Source organism: Petromyzon marinus, chromosome 51, assembly GCF_048934315.1.
Source record: "Petromyzon marinus isolate PM22_M1 ecotype Great Lakes invasive population chromosome 51, UKy_Petmar_22M1.pri1.0, whole genome shotgun sequence".
In the NCBI taxonomy this organism is placed as follows: Eukaryota; Metazoa; Chordata; class Hyperoartia; order Petromyzontiformes; family Petromyzontidae; genus Petromyzon; species Petromyzon marinus.
In genome coordinates this window covers 10,276,474-10,301,707 of record NC_133717.1, presented here as the reverse complement: position 1 = coordinate 10,301,707, position 25,234 = coordinate 10,276,474, and the positions used below count along the sequence as shown (strand labels likewise).

General features: G+C 46.5%; 1 protein-coding gene across 3 annotated transcripts in view; it reads right to left on the bottom strand.

Moving 5' to 3' along the window:
• Positions 1–24,801, bottom strand: part of SNX14 (sorting nexin 14) — a 40,544-nt gene extending 15,743 nt beyond the window's left edge. The window contains exons 1-20 of one of the 3 annotated variants that reach the window (XM_032973631.2): positions 24,322–24,801; positions 21,711–21,831; positions 20,966–21,033; positions 20,795–20,873; positions 20,087–20,130; positions 19,760–19,847; positions 18,882–18,966; positions 17,603–17,759; positions 17,003–17,078; positions 15,081–15,125; positions 14,578–14,658; positions 13,777–13,891; positions 12,464–12,619; positions 11,224–11,348; positions 10,492–10,550; positions 8,363–8,389; positions 4,838–4,967; positions 3,886–4,096; positions 3,224–3,307; positions 607–707 (exon numbers count right to left, since the gene is read on the bottom strand). In XM_032973631.2, coding sequence (XP_032829522.2) covers positions 607–707; positions 3,224–3,307; positions 3,886–4,096; positions 4,838–4,967; positions 8,363–8,389; positions 10,492–10,550; positions 11,224–11,348; positions 12,464–12,619; positions 13,777–13,891; positions 14,578–14,658; positions 15,081–15,125; positions 17,003–17,078; positions 17,603–17,759; positions 18,882–18,966; positions 19,760–19,847; positions 20,087–20,130; positions 20,795–20,873; positions 20,966–21,033; positions 21,711–21,831; positions 24,322–24,491 — 2,022 coding nt within the window. In that variant the 5' untranslated portion in view covers positions 24,492–24,801. Of the gene's footprint in view, positions 1–606; positions 708–3,223; positions 3,308–3,885; positions 4,100–4,837; positions 4,968–8,362; positions 8,390–10,491; positions 10,551–11,223; positions 11,349–12,463; positions 12,620–13,776; positions 13,892–14,577; positions 14,659–15,080; positions 15,126–17,002; positions 17,079–17,602; positions 17,760–18,881; positions 18,967–19,759; positions 19,848–20,086; positions 20,131–20,794; positions 20,874–20,965; positions 21,034–21,710; positions 21,832–24,321 lie in introns of all 3 variants that reach the window. The other 2 variants (XM_032973629.2, XM_032973632.2) reach the window with 2 other exon arrangements.
• Positions 24,802–25,234: the final 433 nt, after the last annotated feature.

Genomic DNA, 25,234 nt, shown 5'->3' with positions numbered 1-25,234 from the left:
GTTAGGGATAAAATAAATGTTACTCAACAATACCTGCCAATAACAGTGCCTCTTGCTGGTTCTCTGCACCATGTACAGTAAAATCTTGGATTGCGAGCATAATTCGTTCCGGAAACGTGTTTGTAATCCAAAGCACTCGTATACCAAAGCACTCGTATATCAGTCGTGATCACGTGAAGCTCGGCAGACAAAGCGTATACGTACCGCTCGTATTGCAAGACCTCGCTCGTTTATCAAATTAATATTCATAAACAAAAAATCAGCTCGTCTTGCAAAACACTCGCAGACCAATTTACTCGCAATCCAAGGTTTTCCTGTATATGAGGGTCTCCCCATGCCTATACCGGCCGTGTATAGGCATGGTCGGGACGGTGAAGGCGAGAGGCATATAAAGTGCAGTACAACAGTATATGTTGCTGCACTGCCTTCTGCTGCCCACCACGTAGCCCTGCAGCCTCATGGCAATATTTGAGGACATGAAGGCCGCCCATCCAAGTAATATCCCAGCCCGACACTGTTATATTGGACACATCTTGGGCCGAGTTGGTCATCAGCTCTCGAAAGCATGAGATTATTATGATTTAGTTTTCTGTGAGGGTGACGTGCCTGCAGGTATAGCTCGAAGCCCTTAGTCTTGGACTCCATAAACTCGAGACCCTTTGATCCGATCACCTTCTTTGGAGGCAGCTGAGCATCGGGGAAGGAGCCTGTAAGAATGTCGGGGGAGGGGGGTGTGGAAAAGAGAAGTCTCAATATTCGTCACTTGGAAGCCACCTTGAGTTATTTAAAATAGATTATAACTAAACTATTTTTTATTTTACCAGGCATGGCCCACTGAGCTAAATAGCTCTTTTTCATAAGTGACCTGGCTATCACAGATGACAGTTCAACAAAGTGGCTTATCACGCAGAAATTTAAAGCAGCCAACTACTTTAAGCGCACGTTGATTCTAAATGTGGATGGAAAAAACTGGAGGACCCGGAGAAAAATCCACACATCCAGGGGAAGAACATGTAAATTTCAAATATATAGGTACGAGGGTTGAGATTGAACCCAAAATCTCCTGCATACCAGGCAAGGGAGTTAACTTCACGGATGTAGGGTATTCCTTCCCTTCCCTATTTACATATCCAAATCTCATCCACGCTCTATCCACCTTCAACAATATTCAATACATTAAAAGAACAAAGAACCACAGGTTATTTTTCGATTCACACTCCCAATTCGTGCTAGCTCTCATCACACCCGAATATCTATTCTCCCTTAATACATGGGCCTGCTCGGACGTATGGGCTCGTGCTATCATTTATATACGTATAGTTTACAGCCCTTCATGTCACTTTTCTGCTGCATGAAGGCCTCCCCATGCCAAGTTGATCATGGGAGATCTGTAAATTGGTGAAGGAGGGAGGCCCAGGAAGAATTTAGGCATCACTCACCACTGATGTCATCATTGGCAAAACATCTAACTGAGGTCACTGGCTTCATGGTGGAGCGTGCAAACCACTGCACTACCGATCCACTCACATTTCACACATACAGTAAAACCTTGGATTGCGAGCATAATTCGTTCCGGAAACGTGTTTGTAATCCAAAGCACTCGTATATCAAAGCGAATTTCCCCATAAGAAATAATGGAAACTCAGATGATTCGTTCCACAACCCAAAAATATTCATAAAAATGATTAATATAAAATACCTTTTTATATTTGTATTATTTAAATTTAGTATAAAGTAATCAAATTTATTAATTAAATTTAATCGTGGCTGGTGTGAGGGAGACGAGAGAGAGGAGAGGAGGAGGGGCCATTGTTGCAGTACAGTTACTAAAGAACAGTCACTACACTTGGACACAAAATTAAAAAATGCTTTACGCAAACACACGTGGTCACAACACTATAGTAAACAGTATACGCTCGCACGGATGTTGATTATACGAGTGAGACACGCCGACCGAGACCGAGCATGGGAGACTATTACCCACAATCCCGCAGCGAGAGACAGAGAAGAACCATCGGCTCAGTTGTGATTACGTGACGCTCGGCAGACAAAGCGTATACTGTACGTACTACTCGTATTGCAAGACCTCGCTCGTTTATCAAGTTAAAATGTATTTTTTTTAAATGCTCGTCCTGCAAAACACTCGCAGACCAAGTTACTCGCAATCCAAGGTTTTTCTGTATATCATATTTTTGATACTTAGTCACAACCCTTTGTTAATCCACTGTTGGATGAAGACCTCCCGACACCATGTAGGTTATAAGCATTATTCAACCATACTTCACCACTCTGGTCAGCGCGGGTTTGCAAAGAGGGACGCCCAGAACCGTTTCAGATATTACTTGCGCACGATGTTGGCCATGGCTGGGAGTCAAACTCAGGTGACCGTCCTCGTAGCGCTGAGCGATGACTACTGCGCCACTGCTTACCCAACCCCTTCATAGAAATCTCCATATATATAAAAGGCAAAGATGTGATTATGTGTGTCTGTTCAAAATGTTTAGCGTACTTCCCGACATGCAACTGCAAATTTGCCATGTGGGTACTTTCCAGACTGTACACCATGCAAAAATTATAAAAATACACTTGTGTTTTTTTTTTGGGGGGGGGGAGCTCAATAATGCATATTTTTTTGCACGGCAAGTGAGCTGTCACGTCAAATATGTCATGTGACTCGCGCACGTGGAAGCGTAACGCATTGTAGCGTAGCGGTTAGCACGCTGCGCTACGAAACCGGCGACCCGAGTTCAATTCCCGCTCACACCCACTACCGGTGACGATTATTTGAACCTGTCCTGGGCATCCCCTAGGTCGACTCAGCCTCAAACGAGTAATTGGTATGGTGTGTGAACATCGCCACTGGGGAGACAAAGGCGGCCGGGAGTGGTGAATCCAAGTCCCGGGCGAAGCCGGGTAGTAAAACTAGTTGTGTATAAAATACATCAAGCCAACTTGTCCATTAGAAAGACCAACGAGAAATAACGTTCTCTGCAGTCAATTGTTTATTGGCATTGTCAAGTTAATGGGGTGCAATAGTGAAATGACCATTGCCAGGGTTTCCGTTTACAGCAACATCCATGTAACTGCCATACATCTAGCTATTCTAGTTAAGAAGTACATCATCATTACGGTAATGCACCACGGACAGAAATGGCTGCGGGCATATGTAACGCATACCCCGGTGAAAATCGCACGCGAGTTATGAATACGGAGTCAGCCTTACCGTGGAATTCCGTGAGCTTGGTCTGCAGAGCGTAGAACTCGTCGTATTTGCGCTTCACAGTCCAGTGATTGTGTCCAGGCTCATCTGCCGATGGCAAGGTCAGAGTGTGCGTCAGCAGTGGCTTCTATTGTTCTCCTTCATGGCGTTTGGTGGTGGTGGTGGTGCTGCTGCTATTGCTGCATTGCACAAACCACTTGCGTGGCACAACCCGTTTACTGACTTGGAACCTATGCTGAATATGCATACAATGCCAGCAACAACAGCGAATGACATACACACCGCATAGGATATTCTGCTAATGATGGTGGTGGCATTGCATTTATTTAAATACTGGACAGAGCCACTCATTGAGAAGGATCCTTGCCTCTAGAACAGCCCAGGGGTGTGATTTCATATGGTGCTGGCACAATCGCAGGTATTTCTGCTTGTTAAAAGAAAATTTAGTAAAATATGAAGAAAACATCATACATTAAATATAAGCATAATCTACCTTTGAAAATAAAAAAAAATAGGCGCCTGATGCAAACATTTTTCGACTCGGCACATTTACATGACCCAAAAACCCTGCATCATGGACGCTTGGCTACGTACGGTGCAAAAGAAGTTCAACACACGCACAACAACGTACGTGCATGCACACTCCCGGGCCCCAGCCCACTCACCGGGCTTTCCGTCCAGGCGCTGAACCTCGATGAGGAAGAGGAAGGTCTTCTCCTTGCGGGCGTCGTCATAGCCCACGTCCAGCGAGACGGCGCACACGCGCCACGACGAGAGATCGCGCGGTGCCGGCGGCTGTTGCTGTGCCAGCATCGCCGCGGCCGCCTCCGCGTCCTCCAGGAAGTCGTCCTCCTCCACCATGTTCGCCTCCTCCACCTGCTGAAGGGCAGCGGACGAACAAACGCACAAGCGTCGCGAGAGAAACAACCTATTATGATTACTGGGCGCCACGGTGGCGAGAAGTTAACTACCTGGCCTGGTGTACAGGAGGTCGTGGGTTCAATCCCCACCCTGACACCTGCTGCTGCTGTATATTTGGAGTTTGCGTGTGGTTGCGGCGATTTTTTCTTCGGGTCCCTTCCGGTTTTTCCCTCCACATTTAGAATCAACGTGCGTTTAAGAGTATTTGGCTGCAACAAATTTCCCCATGATAAGCCACTTCGTTGTGTTATCATTTGTGGCCAGGTCTAATTCTGAAAATAAGAGCTATATAGATCAGTGGGCCTTACATGGTAAAATAAAAAGTTTATTTTAAGACCGCCAAGGCACACTCCACTAGTGAGTGGAGTGGCCAGATCCATGGCGACCACCTCTTGTCTCTCCATTGCTGTCATTCAAACACACACACAGCAGAAGGTACTTATTTAAGGCCGATTCAATTTCGGTGAGGCCTCAGGACCAGTTCTGTACCACTTGTAAGCTGTAGCTGGAAATCGCAGTCACTGCTTTGTCACTACACACGAATGTGTGATTGATCCACCAATTGCGCATAAACAACGGCGAGCGATGATGAATCGACCAGCGCACTGCAATCCCGAAAAACCTCGGTTCCATTTCTGGCAATGCGACACTACGACGATGGGAGTGGGGCGAAAAGGGGAGGAGAGGTGCACGTACCAGGCCCAGCTCGTCTGGGTCCTCCATGACGGGCAGGCCCCCCTCCAGCGTATTGCTCTTGAACACATGCTTGAACTTGCTGCTGATGCGGCCGATTCCAAAGGTCTCACCGCCACGCCGGTTCAGCTGCCTATCATTGGCGGCAGAACACATTCGATCGGCCCCCGACACTCGCCGATTCACTCATTCCTTCAGTCACGTTTGAGAGTCGTGCCGAGTAAGTATAACCCCGCGGCGGCCCGTGAGCACCGGGCCGGACATGGTGGTGCACGCGTCTAAGCCAGAACTTTTGGAGGGAGTGGGGAGTGGCGTAGCTGCCAAGTCCGATGATAGGCGGTGGGGGGGGCCCATTTAATTTCCTGTACCAAGGCCAATGCCAACCATTTTAACCCACTTGGGGGGGAAGTGGGGAAAGTGGACACCCAGCTAAAGGGAAATGAGGCACCTGTAGGTGGCAGTGCAGTAAGTAGAGCTGTGTAAAGTTGAAACAGAATATGCATTAATACTGGAGGAATCCGATGAGCTATAAAGCTCTTTTTGACAGATGTTCAGTAAGTTGGGAGTGCTATCCCCTTGTATCTTGTGGGTTTCATCTGCCCACTCGGATTTACTCCCACACTAAGGGAAATGTCTTGAGACTTATTGAGGCTATCATGGGTAAACATATGACCTCTGATGTTCGAGGGCTCGTGTGTCAGCATTACATTCGAGACCTCTGATGCTAGAGGGGGGCCCACATTTGATGCTGACAAAAACAGTTAAAATTTCGGAGTCCTTTTGACAATCTGCTGCTGGATGACTCCTCCCCAAACCATGTCGGTCACGGGGATTGTTTGATAATGCTCTCGCTATGCTGGTCGGTGTGGATTGTTGAAGCAGAGGGAAGCTCCTGAGAAAGGTCAAAATACCACACGCCACTGATGTTAGCTGTGGCTAGGAATTGAAAGTCAGAGCGCAGCGAGTGAACTAATGCGCGACCGCTGTACCTTGCTCCACCCCATGTTCACACATACCAGTATTTATACAAGCAACGCAGCCGCTTGCCAAGGTGTCAATATTGATGTTTAAATGTGGGCCATTTACAATTTTTGCCAGGAATATTTGAAGAAAAAAATTCTGAACAGTAAAATATCACGCAATACTGTCTTCATATACTGCAGATAATATACTGTGTTTGTAAAAAGCTAAAATTATATTGTAGTCTCTAATTTGGCTGAATCTTGGTAAATGTTCACAGAACCTTTACAAAAATATTTGTCTTCCTCATTCTGAAGTTCAAGTGGCCATTTAATTGGCCGTTGAATGGTCTCAAACTCACATCATGCATTTACACTGGAATTAGTAACATAAGTACACATCAAGCAGGGTTATGCGGTAAACACAACAGAAAGTGTTTTAAGTCTTAAATTAAACTCGGTGGTACGTGCAGCAACAAGGACATAGCGGGATTTCCACGAGTTAGGGATGTAATGATTGAAGTTATTCAAATCAATTCTCTCGTCCATGATTAGCAACTTGAATAATGCGTGCAGTATTTTGTTTATTACAATTGTGTATACGTTCCCATTGGCTCATGAGAACCTTGCAGCCATGGGAAATTACACACACACCGCAAAATAAAAACTCAGTAAATTCTCGCGTTTCAGATTCGTTGCCAAAAATGGTGACACTTTAATTTGGTCATGGAGGGGGTAAAATCGTCACATCCCTTATTATGAGACATGCAGGGAGCAGATGTTAAAACATGCACAAGCACGGTGTGCTCTGGACTACATAAGTTCTGGGGTCATCTCGCAGTCCGAGTTTCCCATCTCTTAACCACACTCCTTTGGACCACGCTGCATGAGATCACTATCGAACGGGCACGAGGAGGATTTTAAGCTAAGTCAGTCACCCATCGTATGCAGATATTTTGGCTAAATGTAATGCCATTCATTCATGCAGAAAGACTCCTTTTAATGAAACTGCATCGGCGTGTTTCAACAATGCTCAATTTGCTGACAGGCTAGGTTTACATGAACCAACTTGACAATGACACCTACGTATCTTAATGAGCCGACTCACAATAAAGATACACCGATTCACGCATATTATCCTTGCTTAACTTCCTAAGCAGCCATGGTTTTATCAGGCTCCATGGAGAAAATTCGCTTCCCTTAGGGACGTGCATGCAAACGGAAGGAGCGAATAACAATGAATCATGAAGGGCGCAGCAATGACGAGATATGGCGAAAGAGAGTGAATGTTGGGGGGAGCGCTCACACTACCCCATGGCCACCGGCGGTGAAGCAGCAATGGTCACAGCGAGTGTGCATAACCCACACACAGGCACTGCTCTTCGCCAATCTCTCATCATGACTACGACGCGACCACTTACTTGCGAGCCGTGGGCAGTGAGGGCAGGATGGTGGATGGGAGAGTGAGGATGGATGCTACGTGTGGGAAAGGGGAGGAGGTGGAAGATGAGCAAGTGGAGGAGCAGGGGGATGGAGGGGCCGGGGAGGAGCTTGTGGAGCCCGAAGGAGACAGGCCTGGGCTTTCAGGAGAGGCTCTAGGCTCCCGCTCAAAGCTAGGCCGCAACGCGATTGCGTGGGTCGCGTTGAAGTGTCCGTTCATGTGGGAGGGCGTTTTTATAAAAAAAAAAGTATAATGAAGACAGAGACACAGACAGACGCACAGTGAAAGTCAGAGATGGGCAAGTGTGGGATCTGTTGAGAAAGACATGAGATGACTGAATACATGAAAGAGTTTGAAATGAACAGGTATTGTACATAAAGGAAAATGCAACCAAAAAGCAAACAGCTCATCTTGGAGCGACCTACTTTGGCTGTGTCCTGCGCTGTCCGACAAAGGTTTGAGGTTTCATTAAACATAAAAATAACTTTAACTTAACATTCAGACGTGCTCCAGTGACATCTCTGGAGTGTCATTTTACATAAAAGTATAGCAGTTACGCCACAGTGAAATCGTTAGAGTGCAAGCGTGAGTGACTTAAAAGTATTTTTTCTCAAGAACAGTTTTAATGTAACGTCGGACACAGCTGGGACAAGGTTTAACTGTGCAGCTAGAAGAGCTATTTATTTTGTGAGTTGCATCTACTGTAAAGGTGGATGTATGCATGATCTCTTGACACATCTGTCCCAGTCCCCTCCCTCCCTCTCTAATAGCACTCATCTTTCCCCTACCTGTGTAGCTGCTACAAGAGCTACTCATTATTTGGCTGCATCTTCGATTAAAGTAGATGTACGCACGATCCCTTATCACACCTACACTATCCTCCCCTGCAGCGATTTCATCTCCTTCCCCTGCCTCTCACACGAAATATTTCGACAACGAAACAACAGGCGAGAGAGGCCCAACAAAGGGGTTAATGGCAGCAGGTTTAACGCGAACGTAGCAATGAAACCGCGGTTACGATTGGTTGCACGTGCATGCGGTCAGATGAACGCGCGCGAGCAAGCGGCTTGCGTCCCGCGCTCGGGCACCGAACGATGGAGACAATGCACAGTCTGCCACGCCACTCACCTGCCATCCTCTATGGACAAGCTTGCTCTGAAATAAACAGCGTTGCGCAGGTGAAGGGTTACGCCTCGTATGTATACTGTGAGCTTCTTTCGCGCCGTACGTAGCCAACCGTGCCAATCATATGTAGCCAACAGTGCTTCGCGACCTTTACACTTTTCCCAAGACTCTGAGCCGTTTAAAATACGTGGCGATGTTTAAAATGAATAGCGATTTCGTACATTATTTTTCTATTTTAATCGATTGTGTTTTTTTTGTTTAGTCTTGCTTATTTAAATGATGCTTTCATGACGTGGTGCAGGTCAACTAGCTCGTCACAAATTTCTGTACTTAAAAAAAATCGGTTTCAATTAAGAACATAATACCTCTACATTAATGACCATGGTGGTTTCAATTTAAATCAACTTACATAACACGAGGGCTTTAGTGGCTAAACCGATCTCAAACTCTTTCCAAATCACGAAACGGAAGGAAACACATTACTGAAGTGAAACGCGATCCAGGCCCCTTGGCTCATGCAGGTCAATAATTATTAATGATTCAGATCTCCCCACAACAGTGGCGAAGTCGAGCTGCACCCCCGCACCGCAACCCCCCCCCCAACTTTCTCAGTATCCATTAGAGGTTTTTTCGTTAAACCCACAACAACCCACACAGCCAATTAATAAGGTTTGTCACGTAAACAAAACGTGCCAATTCGTTACTAGTTCAGCACACCGGTGTGTTGAAGAGTAAACCCACAACAACTGGAGTGCGACGTTTCACTCAGTATGTAGGCAGGGCGAGTCTAATGGGTGTGCCGTGGCGGTGAGACGTGATCTCCCTCGCCTGGTATGCAGGCTTTAGGATTCGATCCTGATCCTGACTACTGTATATTTGTAGTTTGCATGTCCTCCCCGTGCTCGCTTCCATCAGTTATCACGTGCGGACAGGTCGCCTGTGATAAAGAGATAATAGCTTACTCTTTGGTTCTATTCGGTAAAGTCACGTAGGTAAAAAATTAAAACAACAAAAATCACGACGTTTCGGCCACAACACAAGCAGCCTTCATCAGGTGAAGGGACCAACCTGTCCACCTGATGAAGGCCGCTTGTGTTGTGGCCGAAACGTCGTGATTTATGTTGTTTAAATTTTTTACCTACGTGACTTTACCGAATAGAAGCAAAGAGTATGGATCCTTGCAGTCACGAAAGCTTCAAATCTAGATAATAGCTTAGCAGGCTTTACCTGGTAAATTAACTTTTTTTTCAGTGAAAGATATATGACTTCCTGTCCTTGTTTGTCATGTCCTATTATTTTTGTACCTTATATTGATTTTATAATCATGTACTCCAGTGCAGTAGCCACTAAGCTGAAGGAGTGACAGTTTCAGGCCGCTAACGTGCCAGCTACAAGCCTCCTCAAACCAACTACACAAAAAGCTGCTGCATTATACGTTCAACCCGAGCTCACTGCCAACCCTGAGAAGCACCGAGCAGAGGAAGAGGGTTGCACTGGAATGGCACTCTTTAAAGATGCACCCGCTAAAATGTACATTTCTCAACATTTATTTGGATACGCACCACCTCGGGCTGTGGGTCCTCAGGCTGACACAGTTTTGACGACTCATTATCGAGAACCAAACAACAACTGAAATGTCCCGATCGTGGCATCACAAGAGCAATGAAGCAAACTATATCACCAGAGTTCACCTGGCTGATTTTGAAGCCTTTTTTCATCATTAATAAACTTATGTTGGGTAGGCTGGGGAAAACAAGGCTTAGCTATGTGTCTATAAAATAATCGCTGTTTTTTGGGTTAGGGCTTCGTTTAAAATCGCCAGTTCCCCCCCCATCACCCCCCCTTCTCCCCCCTGCTCCCTCTACTCCCTTAAGTTATTCTTCCACTCATATTCCCCTCCCCACATAAAAGTACACACCCCGCTCACGGTTCCCACTCGGTCGTGCGGCAGCGAGCCCAATTACCTCCCTCCGGAGCACAGAGTTTGGGACTTGTGCTCGCGGGGTTCCTGTACCGCCCCACCCCGACATCACGGTTTGTGCTCTGACTCGGAGTTCCTATCGAAATATAAAAACATAAAAAAAAGTCTCAAAAGTCCCCAGGTTAACGTGGGCACGAGCGTACGAACTCACTTCATCATCTTTCCCTGGGTGGAGTTCAAGTTCTCATCTCCGATCATGTACCTGAAATACTGCGCACAGCACAGCAGTCATCACATCGGAGAAGAACAATCACACAAATATGTACAAATTCATCACCATTCTATGTAAACCAAGGCGAATGAGGATTACACGTAGCAATCATTGCCCTCTGCTGGTATTCTCATGTTCAGTCACAGACCCAAATGCCAAGTAGCCTCGTGCCCAAGGAAACGGCTACCACTGAGGCTACCCTTTAAAATATTTAGACATCAGATGTAAGTTGCTTATTGCGTGTAAAGCACTCTTATTGCGTGTATCAAAAACAAAACATTGTCAAGAGCGCTTACTGAATAAAATCACAATCATAGGCTCAAACAGGTATCTGCATTTCAACACTCACTGCCATATGACTGAAACACATACAAGCAATGCTTTCTGACAGCACTAAACCTATTTCCAATCTCTACCAATGCAATTGGTAACATTTTGCTTAAATGCAATTAATATTGATATTTTACTCTCCATTTCAAGGCAGTAGAGAGTACAATTTTGACAAACTGAGAGCAAAGCTAAGCTAACTTACGAATGTATGGAGCAGCAACCGTCCTGATATGAGCCTTAACAGAAACTTGATGAAGGCTCTCGGACTCAAGTCAGGGACGTGATATAAAACTCGAGGCAGTGTCAGCGCTGGCTTCATTCGCGCGACTTCTCTGCACAAACCTCGTCGCTCTGCCAGAACATGGGGGTGAACACGTTCTCCAAGAGCGCCAGCACGTGCTCGTAGGCCTGGAACAGGTGCGGCGTGTTCTGCAGCCTCACCACGTCGGCGTATGGTCCGTGCACCACTGCAGGAACAAAGACAAAGGGGTTTCTTTATTTTGGTCGGCCGCTTTACAGCGATGACTTCAAGACAGCGACGACGCGAAGAGAGCGACGACCGAAGACAGCGACGACGACGTGACGACAGCGCTCCCGGACCCCGACGACCCCGACTTCCACAGCAGCCCCGAACCTCGCTCCTTCGCCCCTTTTTATCCCCGGCGTGGCCATCGCTCCGCCCCTGGTCACACCCTTGCTTCTCGGACTCTCTGGCGAGTTCCCGAACCTTCCTGGAGATTCCAGATTGTTCCCTTCTCTGTCACCTAGCCTGTAATTATCACTTGCGACCGCGAGCCTTCTACATTGCCTTCACACCTGTAATTACCGCTCGTGACCGCTAGTCCACGCACTGTGTTTACAAATGTATGAAAAATAATAGGTTTTTACCCTTTCTGGGGTAAACAACTGTTTTGTGAGAACATAGCTGCTCACTCGAGCTGTAAATGCTCTGATAGTGCCTTCTCCTTGTACTGTTCGTCTTTTGGCGTTCTCTGGTCTGACACTGGTGAGACAAGGCCATAAAAGAAGGCCGTCTCTGGTGTAGGCCAATCCATTTCAAAGACAATGCAATATATTATCAGAGCATGTTTGTTTGCATGTTCACAAGTGCGTGTAGTTCATGCAGACTTGATTCCTTGGAAAAGGTTTCTATTTGGCAATTGAACATCTTAACACAACTGTTTTATTGCCAGAAAGGGTAAAATCCATCCTTATTTCTCATAAAAAGACAAAGGTACCCCCCCCCCCACCCCGTATCACCTTTACCAGACTGTTGGGGAAAGAGCTGTGAGCGAGCACTTATGAAAGGCCGGCATGGCACACGACGGGGTGGGTGGCCAGCACCACGCCTGGCCGCCTTTGTCTCCCCAGTGGCGGTTTACACACGGCACCATGGACTCATTTTGAGGCCGAGTCGATCTAGGGGATGCCCAGGACCAGTTCAGATAATCGTCACTGGTGTTGGCTGTGAGCGGGAATCGAACTCGGGTCGCCTGTTTCGTAGCGCAGCGCGCTAACCGCGACACTACCACACAGACAAAATCTCAGGTTCAAATATACGGCTTCATGTGGGACGACCCACCTGTAGCGAGTCCCGCCACCACGGCAGGGTCAAACTTGATCTTGTCGACGCTGCCGTCACAGCAATAAGTGCGGTACAGACAGCAGACCTCGGCGTGCAACTCCTGCATCTCGGTGTCGCTCAGGTCCGGCCGGATTAGCTTGTCGTTGAAGTCCTCTGCGGAAAACGAGGCGATGCTGCGTTAGCGGGGACGGCCGTGCGGTCACAGAGGAGGAGTGTCCTCGTGTAAAGGACGCCCGTGTGCTCACACCAAGAACAATCATTCACCCCATATTGTTTCCGAACTGTCACTTTGTCCTCATGCACCTTTAAAATATACACAACTAGCTGTACTACCCGGCTTCGCCCGGAACTTGGATCCACCACGCGCGGCCGCCTTTGTCTCCCTAGTGGCGATGTTCACACACCACAGCAGTTACTCGTTTGAGGCTGAGTCGACCTAGGAGAGGCCCAGGACCGGTGAAAATAATCGTCACCGGTGGTGGCCGTGAGCGGGAATCGAACTCGGGTCGCCGGGTTCGTAGCGTGGCGCGCTAACCGCTACACTACAATGCGTTACGCTTCCACGTGCGAGGGTCACGTGACAGATTTGACGTCACAGCTCACTTACCGTGCAAAAAATATATGCATTATTGAGATCCCCCCCCTAAAAAAACCAAGTGTATTTTTGTAATTTTTGCATGGTGTACAGTCTGGAAAGTATCCACATGGCAAATTTCCAGTTTGTTGCATGTCGGGAAGTCCGCTAAACATTTTGAACACACACATATTCACAACTTTGCCTTTTATATATTTGGAGACAATGTAGTATTTTGCCTGTTGTAGAAAACTGGAGTATCTACAGGAAATCTACAAAGAAACACAAGGACATACCAAAGCTCCACAAAGATGGGTTCCTGAACCCACTTGCTGGACTGCCATCTCATTACCACCTCGCAACCCAGTGGCTATGGGAATTTCACAAATTTAGAATGAATCAAATATCCCAAAGCAGGAACCTCATGAAAGAGCTTGAGATTCACCGAAACGTTCCCTAATAAATAAATGACAAAATGCATTGGCATTAACATACCGCAGTCATGGCAGCTTCTGTTTCGTTAAGCATAACCATCATTTCATTTCGATTGAAAACTAATTTGTTTCGAATTGCTGCTTATGTATCGTTCATTGTCCTTCCCCTGCGCGTCCGATGAGCATAAATGCGTGAAAAGATTTAGCCGGACGGCTGAGCTACCATGACCGCCTCTCCCAGCACCCCCCGCCTCAGAGGCCCTGCCCCTCTCATTGCCCCTGGTGTTCGGGGCATTGCTCACCCACGGAGAGACAGAACTGCAGCACATGCACGACCGCCTGGCTCTTCAGGAACTTCATGAAGAGGAAGAGCAACTCCTGGGTCTTGCGAATTTCCTTCAGCTCCAGCTTGAGCACCTACGATCGCCACACATGGCGGTTTGGGTTATGCTCGTGCGTCTTGCACTACCCGATTTCAACTGTTTAAACTTTAATTAAGCCGAGCGTATTCCCGGGTTACGATTATATTTTCATGTTTTGTAGACTCAAAAGTGGTTTGTGTTCATAGCATATATAGATGTATTTGGGTTTTAAATCATTGTACATAATTTAAGATTTGCTAAGTACTATGGATTTTGGCGAGCAGAAACGTTTGGTCAATCCACTTCCGGATAAGGACCCTCCCTATGTTGCTGTTCAGCGAGTGTTGGTGACGGTGACAGACACGGGGGCATAGAAGTACAGCACAACAACGGATTTGGCTGCACCACCCTCCATGTATTCCCGCAACCTCGCAACACACCTTTTATGAATGGTGGAAGCCAATCTAATGGATTATCCATGCTCAATCCTGCTTAACTTCCGAGATCTGAAGCAATCGGGCCCATTCTAGGTTATTTGGTCACAGCATGAATTCTCATTTATAATTTGTATTATCTTACACAGTACGTCTAACTTATTTCGCACTGTATGTAGCCAACCGTGCTAATCGGAGGTGCGGAGCGCATGGAGACTGCGTGTTGGTGTACGGGTGTTAAACGAGTTGGCCCGAAGGTCTCGTCCTGGTGCCGAGTGACGTCGCGGGGGACGCGTGGACAACTCACGGTGAAGGACTTTGTCCTTGGCTGCACAAATTTCTCCAAAAACGGCACAAGAGGTGAGGATGGCTCCATCGAGTCCATCATCTGCCCACAGCGACAAACACAAGGGGTGTTCAAGGTCAATTAATTGAACCAGGTGAGCGGTTAAAAGACCAAGTTAAGTCTCATTTGCAAGGGTGACCTGGGGCATTAAGCTGTCAGTAGGTGGCGATGATTGCTATGTATTATCCCACACTAATCGTGACATGTAATTCATGGAATAGCTGATGGGGACGGGCAAGTTAACTGTTATATGCCTCATTAACCACAGCACAATATCCTCGACGCTCATGCATTACGGTGTATCAATGTGAACACAAGAAGACACTGGTATATAATTTGCAATTGTCACAGTGTACCCAACGATGCATAAATACATGCAGGTTAATTGCTACGCTCATGCAGATGCTATACAAACGCACCACGCTTCATATTATTTTAATCTGATTGCCACGGCTGAGACTCACCGGGGTTTCGTCCAAAAATAGCAAAATCAAGAAGTTCACAAAGTCCTGGAAAAAAGTGACAAAAAGAAAACAATTACTCATGCATAGCCATCAGCATGTACACACACATTACCATTCATATACCAACCACATCTATCCCAGTGTGGTATGATACGTGTGCCTTTTCCATACATAAGTTTTGTGATGGTTGTCTATCAGACAATTCTGTCTGGCTGTCGCCTGATAAGGCGGGTTTGTAATTATCGGCGAAACGTCGTACTCGAATGGTAAATGTTGTGGGTTTACTCTCCAAAACGCTCGTGTGCTGAACTAGTACCTAATTGGCATGTTTTGTTTACGTGACAAACCTTACGAACGGGCTATCGGGTGGTGGTGGGTTTAACGCCACATTTATATTTACGCGATCCAACACCACAAACCTCTATTATGGATATTGGTGGTGAAAGCCTACGCATTAAACTGATGGTTGTCTATTAGATTATCACTATGTTGAATTCACCTCCATGTTTGTTCAGCGTGGCAGGGAGTCACCGTTAGGCATCTGCCGTTTTCAGCTATATGTGTCGACTCCCAACGTTTCAGCATCTCAACCGCCATGTAACCCCCTGATTGTTTACAGCATCTGCTGTTTACAACTATGCGTGGCGACTTCGTGTCTGGTGGGTTCACCTCCAGCTAACCTTCTGAGTGTTTTGCAACAAGGAAGGGAGAAACCATGAGGCCTCGTATACTGCACTGGGACTAGGGCAGGTGAAAGGTCACCAAATAATGTTGGTGAGAGCGAGGCCAAAATTCCCATTTAAACTGAACCACGGAGCACACACACACACACACGAGTCAGCTTTTGCACACAACGCTAAGATCCTGGGCTCAAATCCAGGCAGATGCCTGCTATTAAACGGGTTATCTCAAGTGTCGTGAGCTGATGGACTCAGCATGGTCCCCCATGACTGTACAGAAAAAACCCACGACATAAAAGATGGTTCTGTACTTAATTTGGCTAATTCAAGCTGTGATAATTAAAAACGGGTTCAACGTTCACGTGACGTGCATTATTCCCAGTGGCAGAGGAGATGAGAGATTGCCGCTTCCTCCTCTGTTGAACAGAGGTCACTCAGACGTAACTCCGTGATATCCTCTTCGGTGGAACCTTCTCTTACATAAAGGGTCGTACTGCCCTGCGAGAGATCTGAATGAACACTTCTCTCTCTGCTTGTGTGTGTCTCTCTCTGTGTGTCTCTCTCTCTCTGTGTGTTTGTTTATCTGTGTATGTCTTTCCCCGTGTCAGTGTTTTGTCTCTCTGTATGTGTCTCTCTCCGAGCTTGCATTCATTCACAGCTGATGACGGTTGCTTGTGTTGCAATAGAAACGTCGTATTCTATTATTTATTTTCTTTCTACGTGACTTTACCGAATGAACACTTCCTCTCGTGATGTGACGCTGACAGAATGGGAGAAAAAAAACGCTGATGGTGGGCAGTCTGGCTGATGCCCATGATAAAGTTGACCGCTAGTTTGGCTGCTGCAGCAGAGCAGAGATTCGCAACCAGTGTCTCCCAGGTATGCCATGGTATTTTCAGAATTATAAGGAGCTCACTGTTTACAACCTAGGACAGACGAACGCTCTCCTCCGTGCAGATCAGTGGTCGATCCAGCTCCTACTACCCCCTCCGCAACCGCCTCTCCATTGATCGCGGCACAGTACGGCAGCAGGCAGCCATCGGTCGCCGCACTCCCGCATTCCCACCCATCCACCCGGGGCCCACGGTGATTATTTTTTTTGTTCGGCGTGCCGCCAAAGCTCGCCGTGGAATGGAAGAGGTTGAGAAGCGCCGAGGTAGAGGGGACAAGGGAGCGGCTTAAATTTGCGAACCGAAGGTGGTGCCGTGGGCTCGTGGGCAACAGCGACTTTTGGGAACTCACGGGCGAGGCCAGCTGGTCCAGCAAGGGTAGCAGCACGGAGCCCGACACCACCTCTCTCACAAGCAACATCAGAGACCTGTGGCGAAACGGAGAAGGCAACCCCCTCTGTCACTCCGGCAGCACGAACAACTCTTTCCAGCAGTGGACTGACAACGGGATGTGAAAGTACGTAGGCAATGTACTGGGTTGACGTCTGCTGGTCTAGTGTTTTGCTGCGTGCGTTTTTATCTGTTAACTGGAGTCAAATATGGGAGGCGTTGCATACATTTCCGCACCTTCGATTTGCACGGTTGGCTACGTACGGTGCGAAATAAGTTTAATACGCATACATTCCAGTCTGCCACTTAAAACTAGCCTAAAATACAATCCAGCAGAGGGTTGATCGTAAGTGATGATGACTACAGTATACACATCAATGTACAAATCCCGTTTAACATATATATACACACAAGTGCACGGTTAAACTCGTGCGTATCGCAGATAAGCACGCAGAGTGGAGAGGACGCGAGCGAGGAGCAACTCGTGCGTATCGCAGATAAGCACGCAGAGTGGAGAGGACGCGAGCGAGGAGTGCGCGGCGTGTGCAACGCAGGCACGTGCTTGGTGTCGGCCGTGCTGTGCGGGATCAGCTGCGGAAGCAGCATCTCGGTCAGCGTGCGCAGATAGCGCAGCTCGGAGCGCCGGCTGCGGAGGGCCAGGTGCAGGTCGGGCCCATACTCCTCCAGAGCTGCCTGCTGCAGGGCGTCCGTGTTGCGCACTGGCAGTTAAAATGGGAGACACGAGGGCATCAGAGCAAACGTCGCCAACGTACCACGCTCGGTCGCACACGCGCACGCAAATTGTTTTGGGGAAACTGCGCTGGCAGTGGAGCACAGAAAACGACAAAATGCAACGCACTTGTCAAAAAACACTGTGACCTTAACAAGAAAATATATATAATAGGTGACATTTTGTGCAATGGCCCTTCTGCATAGCACAACGAGGGCAGAAAAGAAGGCCTCTCTATGTGTTATCTACACAGACACACATAACAGATTGGTAATAATTACATCATGACAGCAACTGCAAAACAATGTAACAGGCATGAATCAATCCAAGAGAAATAGATCAATATAACATGAATGCATCAATATAAAAGGAATACACCTAAATATATCTTGGAAGCTAAGCAGATTTGAGCCTGGATTGCGCTTCAATGAGCGATCACCATGCACAGGTTGTTTTGGGCTGCTGAGCTACGCTGTGGACAGTAGAAGGCAGTACAGCAAAAATCATTGCTGTACTCCTATGCTTCCCGCCATCACCAACCGGCAATGACCAACTTGGTCAAGAATGGAAAAAATAAAAACCCCTGACCTGCACGGCATGGGTAAGGGCTTCACATGCACCTCAAAATCAAGTGGTACGACTGGAATAACAATACATCAACAGAATGGGCAGACAACCATACATGTTGCTTTCTGCTTGGTTAATGATACAATCTCATCTATGCCATGAGCCCACAGCCCAGATTAAATCATCGTGAATGAAATTGATAAACTGCCTATTTAACCACTTTCACGATTCAAATTACGTTAGCGTGCACAGAATATGACATCCTTTTTTAAGTGGAGCATTGGAACCAATATTACTATTTGGGAAGGCTGACAATGTCATGCATGTGTTTAAGCCATCAGATATCCTCCGAGGGTGACAGGCATTCATCCTCATAGTAGGTTTAATGAGGAGATAATAACGATCTTTGCAATTATACCGTACTTAAATGTGTTAGCAACTCCAAAGTGCCATGCATCACATCTCATCTCAATCATTCAAAGGGCATCCATCACATCCAGTAGCAGCTGTCCCTGTGCTGCACGAGGTGACGGAGAACCGGTACCTTTCTGCTTGGCTCGCACCACGATCTCAATGTGCTTCATGGCCACCTTGAGCAACTTGTCCGTGATGAGGGAGGGAACATCGACCTGAGAAGCAGAAAATGCAGAAAGCCTCTAGTTGTTGGAACTAAAGCAAAACAGTAAGTGGTATTGCTTTCAAGGCCACGACCCAGGAGGCCAGGTCTGTGTTCAAGGACAGGAGCCTCTAAGAGGTTGAGAGTAAATCACAATTTGATGTTAAAATGTTGATTAATTACAACTTCAATTGTAATTGCGTTTGAAATAAAGCCTTGTCTGTTTACATATCAGTGCTATAGTCACTCTATATCTGTTTTTTTAACTGGTTTTGTAACTCAAATGTATAATTAAACTATGATCAGCCGAGACATAATTTGTGCTGCAGAACATTTTATATTTGAGCTTCATTTAACACAGTGTTATTAATGGATTGGATTATTAACTTGGCTTTTGTGTCCTGGTCACACAAGCTAAGTTTGTGGGGACTATTCGCCATTTTCTGTACTTTTGAGGCATAAGCAATTAGGAAATAACACTTACTACCCAGAAACATTTTTTGTTTGTTACAGTGAATGATTTGTTTCTGATAAAGAGCCCTTTATGCTGGGACGTCTCGGAGCGCTTTAAGCGCGACGAGCGACGCATCTACATCTCGACGCGTTCGAAGGGGCGCCCCCCAGTGGCAACTATCTCTGTGCAGCAGGTGTACGCTGGCTGTCGCCATTAAAGGGGCGACGTTGCGAAGGATTTTTTTTTTCTCCAAATGAAGCGCCTTGCAAGTAATTTTCATTTGGCGAATTTGTACCGTGACGCCGTGTGCGAAGTGTACGCGTCATCTGAATGAACGGCACACGCTGGGCACCTTCTTGGTTCGACGGAGCAGCACGGCGGCGGCGAAGCGCATAGTGAGGCGCAGCTCGTCCACCAGAGCCTCGTCGTCCGTGAAATCGCTGCGAAGCACGCGTGCGCAATCCCACGTTAAGCGATGCAAACCGAGGCTCCGCCTTCATGACAGCCACACGTCACGTTAAATCAATCGAATGGATATGTCAGAAATAAATGAATTATTAAATAGCCTTATAAACATCCATGAAATATCACCGATATATTTAGTTTTCTGCAATAATGATATACCGTTATATGCGATGATGGTGAATGAAATTGCTATAATTGCATTCACATTTCATACCTGTACCAAGGATAGATGAAATTCTTCAGCACAAGCTCCAACAACTGTAAATAAACGTCAATATAATAAATACATTGGTAACAAATATTTATGTGAATGTATGCAATAGGTAATGTACAGGTTGCGAGTTTAAAGGCAGTGGTGAGCTCGATGCCAGTCTTTTCAACATCTGACTTTCCAATTCATAGACACGATAAATGTATGTAACATAACACTTTATAGGTAGACATGATCCCAGGATGGTGCACGTGTGAATGTACAGCCCTTTGTCAATCATTTTGCTGGATTAAGGCTTCTCCACCCCGTACAGGTCATACCGGTTATTTTTACCATTACTTCACCATGCTGGTCCGTGTCAATTGGTGGGGAGCATAAAAGTAGAATACAACAATGGATTTTACTGCAGTGCCCTCTGCTGCCCCCTAGGTAGTCTGACAGACCCATGATTGTGTATCTGCTGGTCTCCCATCCAAGCATGATCAAGGGTTCAAGAGCACTTATTTTCGAAGCCAAGCACCATCCAGGTAATTTGGTCCACGGTTAATGCAGGACATTAGAGTGTTCATGAATGTCGGGAGGTTGAAATGTGAGGGATGAATCTCAATGGATGTGCGTAGTATTATCCAACTTCTATGACCCCCCCCCACGCCATGGTGTTTAGAGCCAAGCTTGACTGCAGTATGTACCAGACTCTGGAGAGTTACTGACCTCTGCTAAGGATGCATCCACCTTTTGAGGAACCTTCAAGTCGAGCCAGGGCTGCATGCTTTCCAGCGAAAGTGTAGGCCTGAATAGTGACATGCAAAAAAATGTTCAATAAACGTCTGATTCAAATACATTCTTTAAAAGATAATAATTAAATTCTGATGCTCAGCTCACCTATGCCTGTTGCATTTCACATCGCCGCAAACAGCACACCCAATCGGTCTAGACAATCCATCCGGATCCTGTTTTTAAAAGGGCACATGACAATCCACAAGACGAAAAGAAAAACAAACATAATCAGTCCCACAGCCACAGTCACAGTGATGTGCAGCCACAGTGATGTGTTGCCCCAAGAGCAATGCTTAATTTAAACACAATGCACGCCAAACTATAATTTCCGGACTGCGTTCTGTAGTTGGGTGCCAAGGCAGTTAACCGATCTCTTGAGTTTTTCGTGTCAAACCCACCAAAACGTGTGGAAAAAAAACACGAGTGCTCAATTTGAAATAAAACGGCCTTAACTCTGTGCATGCTGATCGCTTGCTACATTCACACATCCTTTGACCAAACACAGCAGTGCTCCACAAGTGGGTGGCTGAAGTGATTTGCTTCCAGTTTACAACATTATTATTAATCGTGACCACCTTACACAACAATGGGTGCACTCCTAATCAATATGTTCTGAACACACCTGCTTGCAGGGTATGTACAAAAACACTTAACGGACAGTGTCAACCACCCCCCTTTCGTGTAGCACTGCCTATAAACATATCCGGTTCTCTCTTTGAAGTCAATAACTACATTTTTAGTGCAGCGCTTGTGGCTAGGGAAGTTGTACATGAACGAGTGCGTAAATGCTGGTGAGCATAAATGTAAAACAAATCACCCTGCCAATGGTAAATCATTGCAATGGACTCACCTTCTGCTTCTTGCTTATGAGAAACAGCAGGTTTGGGACCAGAGTCTCCGGGCTGAGCGCATAGTAAAATGTTGCCAGCCCCGCCAGGAAGGACCAAAACACCATGAAGATGTGCAAGTACCTGAAGCACAGTAACATCACTCATGCAGCAGGTGCTTCGGATGAGCGGTGAGCCAAGTGGTTTGGTGTTGAACTGACTAGACTCAGCGGATCTAGGTTTTCGCAGTGGAATATAAAACTTCAGCAGATCGGCGAGATATTTAGGAGCAAACCCATTCATGACCTTAAACGTGAGAAGAAGATTCTTAAAGTCGATTCTGTACTTTACAGGGAGCCAGTACAGGGGAGAAATAACAGGAGTAACATGGTCACACGATTCAGATCTGTTTAAAACCCGGGCAGCTGAGTTTTGGATATACTGTAATCTATTGAAAACACTTTGAGAAACATTTAGCAGTCAGAGAGCTAAGCGGAAGTACCCTAAGGAGTTATACTCTTCAACTGTCGTGTACAACTCAATCACCCAGATTCCCACGACCCGGTGGTCATTCCTCAAGATGCACACTGACAACCAAAAACCCTTGAGATTCAATGGCCATGCACATAACGTTCAGAGCCAAATGAAGCCATGCTTATGATTCTTGTGTGGCCAATGGACATTCATTGAGGTTCTTACTGACACTGCAGATTCATATGATGTAATGGTAATTCCTATGGATGACAGATCCAAAATACCACACACACTTAAGATTCAGTTATATGACTTGTGGCTCATATTACCATGCAAACCACACTAATGATTAAATGGTCATTCCAAGGGCTTAAAGAGCTAAACCAGGGCACCGATATGGTTCTGAAGATGAAATATGGCCATGTGCAAAGGTCAAATAACCATGCACTCTTGAGGATCCTAGGATTAAATTGGAATGCTCAAGGCGGAGCCACGCCAAGGCAATATTGAGATTATCAGAATTAATGTGACGTGTTGTACGCTTAGAGCAACACGACGGCAAACAAAAAATTCAACTTAAAAATCGAACTCTCTCATAATAAGGCTAAGGGCACCGTTCGGATAATAGTACGACTAATAATGTTATGCGTGGACTTTTTTTATAAGGTTCGCAAGACCATATTAAGGAATATTTTGAACTATACAAAGGATGTGTATGGTAACGATGTTAATTTTCGATTTAAAGCTTTCGTGACTACAAGGATTCATCTTCTTTGGTTCTTTCGGTAAAGTCACGTAGAATGTGAATAAAATACATTGATAAAATAAAATAACACGATAAAATCCTCACGACGTTTCGGCCACAACACAAGCGGCCTTCAGCAGGTGAAGGGATGAAACCTGATGAAGGCCACTTGTGTTGTGGCCGAAACGTCGTGATAATTTTATTGTGTTATTTTATTTTATCAATGTATTGTTTTATTCTCATTCTACGTGACTTTACCGAAAGAACCAAAGAAAACGATGTTAATGACAACTGTTGGATGTATACAGCCAACCTAAAGACACACGTGAGATTCACATCTTATAACAAGACTCGGGAATCTATGATACTCTTCAAATCAAACCGATAATATCGCTAAGGGTTGTATAGCTACACCAAGGCACCGGTAAGACGTGTGGAAAATAGTTAACACCGATAAGATTCAGAGCCTGAGGCAAGGAACCTTGACACTCTCAAGGAATAATTGACATCTTTAAGAATAATATAATAAGTCTAAAGCACCCCTTATACTCCGATTAGCACGGTTGACTTCGTATAATGCGAAAGAAGTTCAACATACATACTGTTAGTACATTGATATACGGTATATGGGGCTTACAGAGCCCGACAATTGTAATAAAGTTATCTGTAATGCTCACAGAGACACGTCTAAGGCATTCTTCAGACCATTAGGATTCAACCAACATCGCGTTACTCAAAGACCCAAACAAAGGTACTTAAATGGACTCTGGATTTAAACGATATCCCTTAAGGTCTCAAGAGGCACACGAAAACATTTCAAATACTTTCAGGATTTAATTGAGATATCTCGGGCTCCTCGAGACAGGCTAGACGACCCGAGCCTCTCGTGATACAATCTTAGCACGGAAAAGCCTCGAAACATTGAATTGGCATCTCTAATGCTCACATGAACATGCGACTAATCATCCCTATGACGGTTAGGATTGACCTGGCAATGCTAAGTTTCTAAAACAAACACACTAAGGCATCTCCAAGGGTCTTCATTCGTGTCCACTGTGTACCCCTTGTGCTCACAAAGCCGGACTCTGAAGACGCACATGACATCTCCAAGGCGTGTACAGTCAGACGCAGACATCTCCAGCAGGATATCCGTATCCACTCGATCTCGAAGACTCGCAGATTAAAAAAAAAAACACCGATGCAAACCCATAATACTTGCGTCATACAACTGATATCACTGTGGCTCACAGAGCCACACTCCTAGGAGTCAATCCACATATCTGTGGCACGTGGGGAGTCAGGCGGCAGCTATCCCTAAGACTCCGCAAGACCCATTTGCTCTAATCTAAGGCTCAAAAAGCAAGATCCCGTCGCGGGTGTGGTTTGGCAGAGGGTAAGCGGAGGAACCCCCGAACCTGTTGAGCAGCAAAGTGAGCGTGGCGAGTAGCGTCAGGGTGCCGAACGACACGGGGAACTGTCTCGCCGCTGCCGCGAGCGGCGCCGCGCGGGACAGCGAGACGCGGGCCGTGAGCCTCGCGAGCGCCGCGGGGACGCGGAGCCTCGGATAGGCGCGCGGCCGCTCCATGGCGCACCGAGCACGGCGCGGAAAGACTAGGCCCGCAGGGTGGGTCCCCGGCCCTTCCTCCTTTGCTTTTCTTTCCACCGTTATGTCCACAGCGAGCTCGGCAATGGGCGCGTCACTCCCATCGCACGGATAAAGAGAACCGAAGCTGGGGAATCTTTGTTGTTGTCGTCGTCGTTGAAAGTTCTCAAACGTCGCAGCGTCCCCCAGGTTGACGCAGCCGGGTGGCGTCGGCGGAGGCTCTCCGGGGTGCGCGTGCGTGAGTCACGTGGGGGGGCGAGGGGGATCACGTGACGTTGTCAACACGAGCACGCGCTCACGATATGGTTGTTCAATGCTCCCCTTTTAAGTCTTCGGTCGTCCGGCTGATGTCAAAATTGACATATCCCGTCAACCCTTTATCAGTGCCCTACCTTATTACAGAACAATTCAGACCTTGTTGGCCACCCCGTAGCGCATTATATATGTCAACGTTCATCCTACAAAGTCCCCATCACGAAGGAGAAACGCGACAAAATCGACGCAATTCTTATTTTTTTTAAACTCAATTTCCCTGTACAAGAATACAGGCAAACGTATGGGATTGACAGTTATGAAATGCGGAGCAACGTCCCCCACATTCTGTCAGATCCGTAGACTGTTTTTTTTATTATTTTGCTGCTATAAAATGTAATGTCCAAACGACAAGCCACTTTGTTGAGCTATCATTCGTGGCCAGGTCGCTTCTGAACAATAAGTGAATTCCT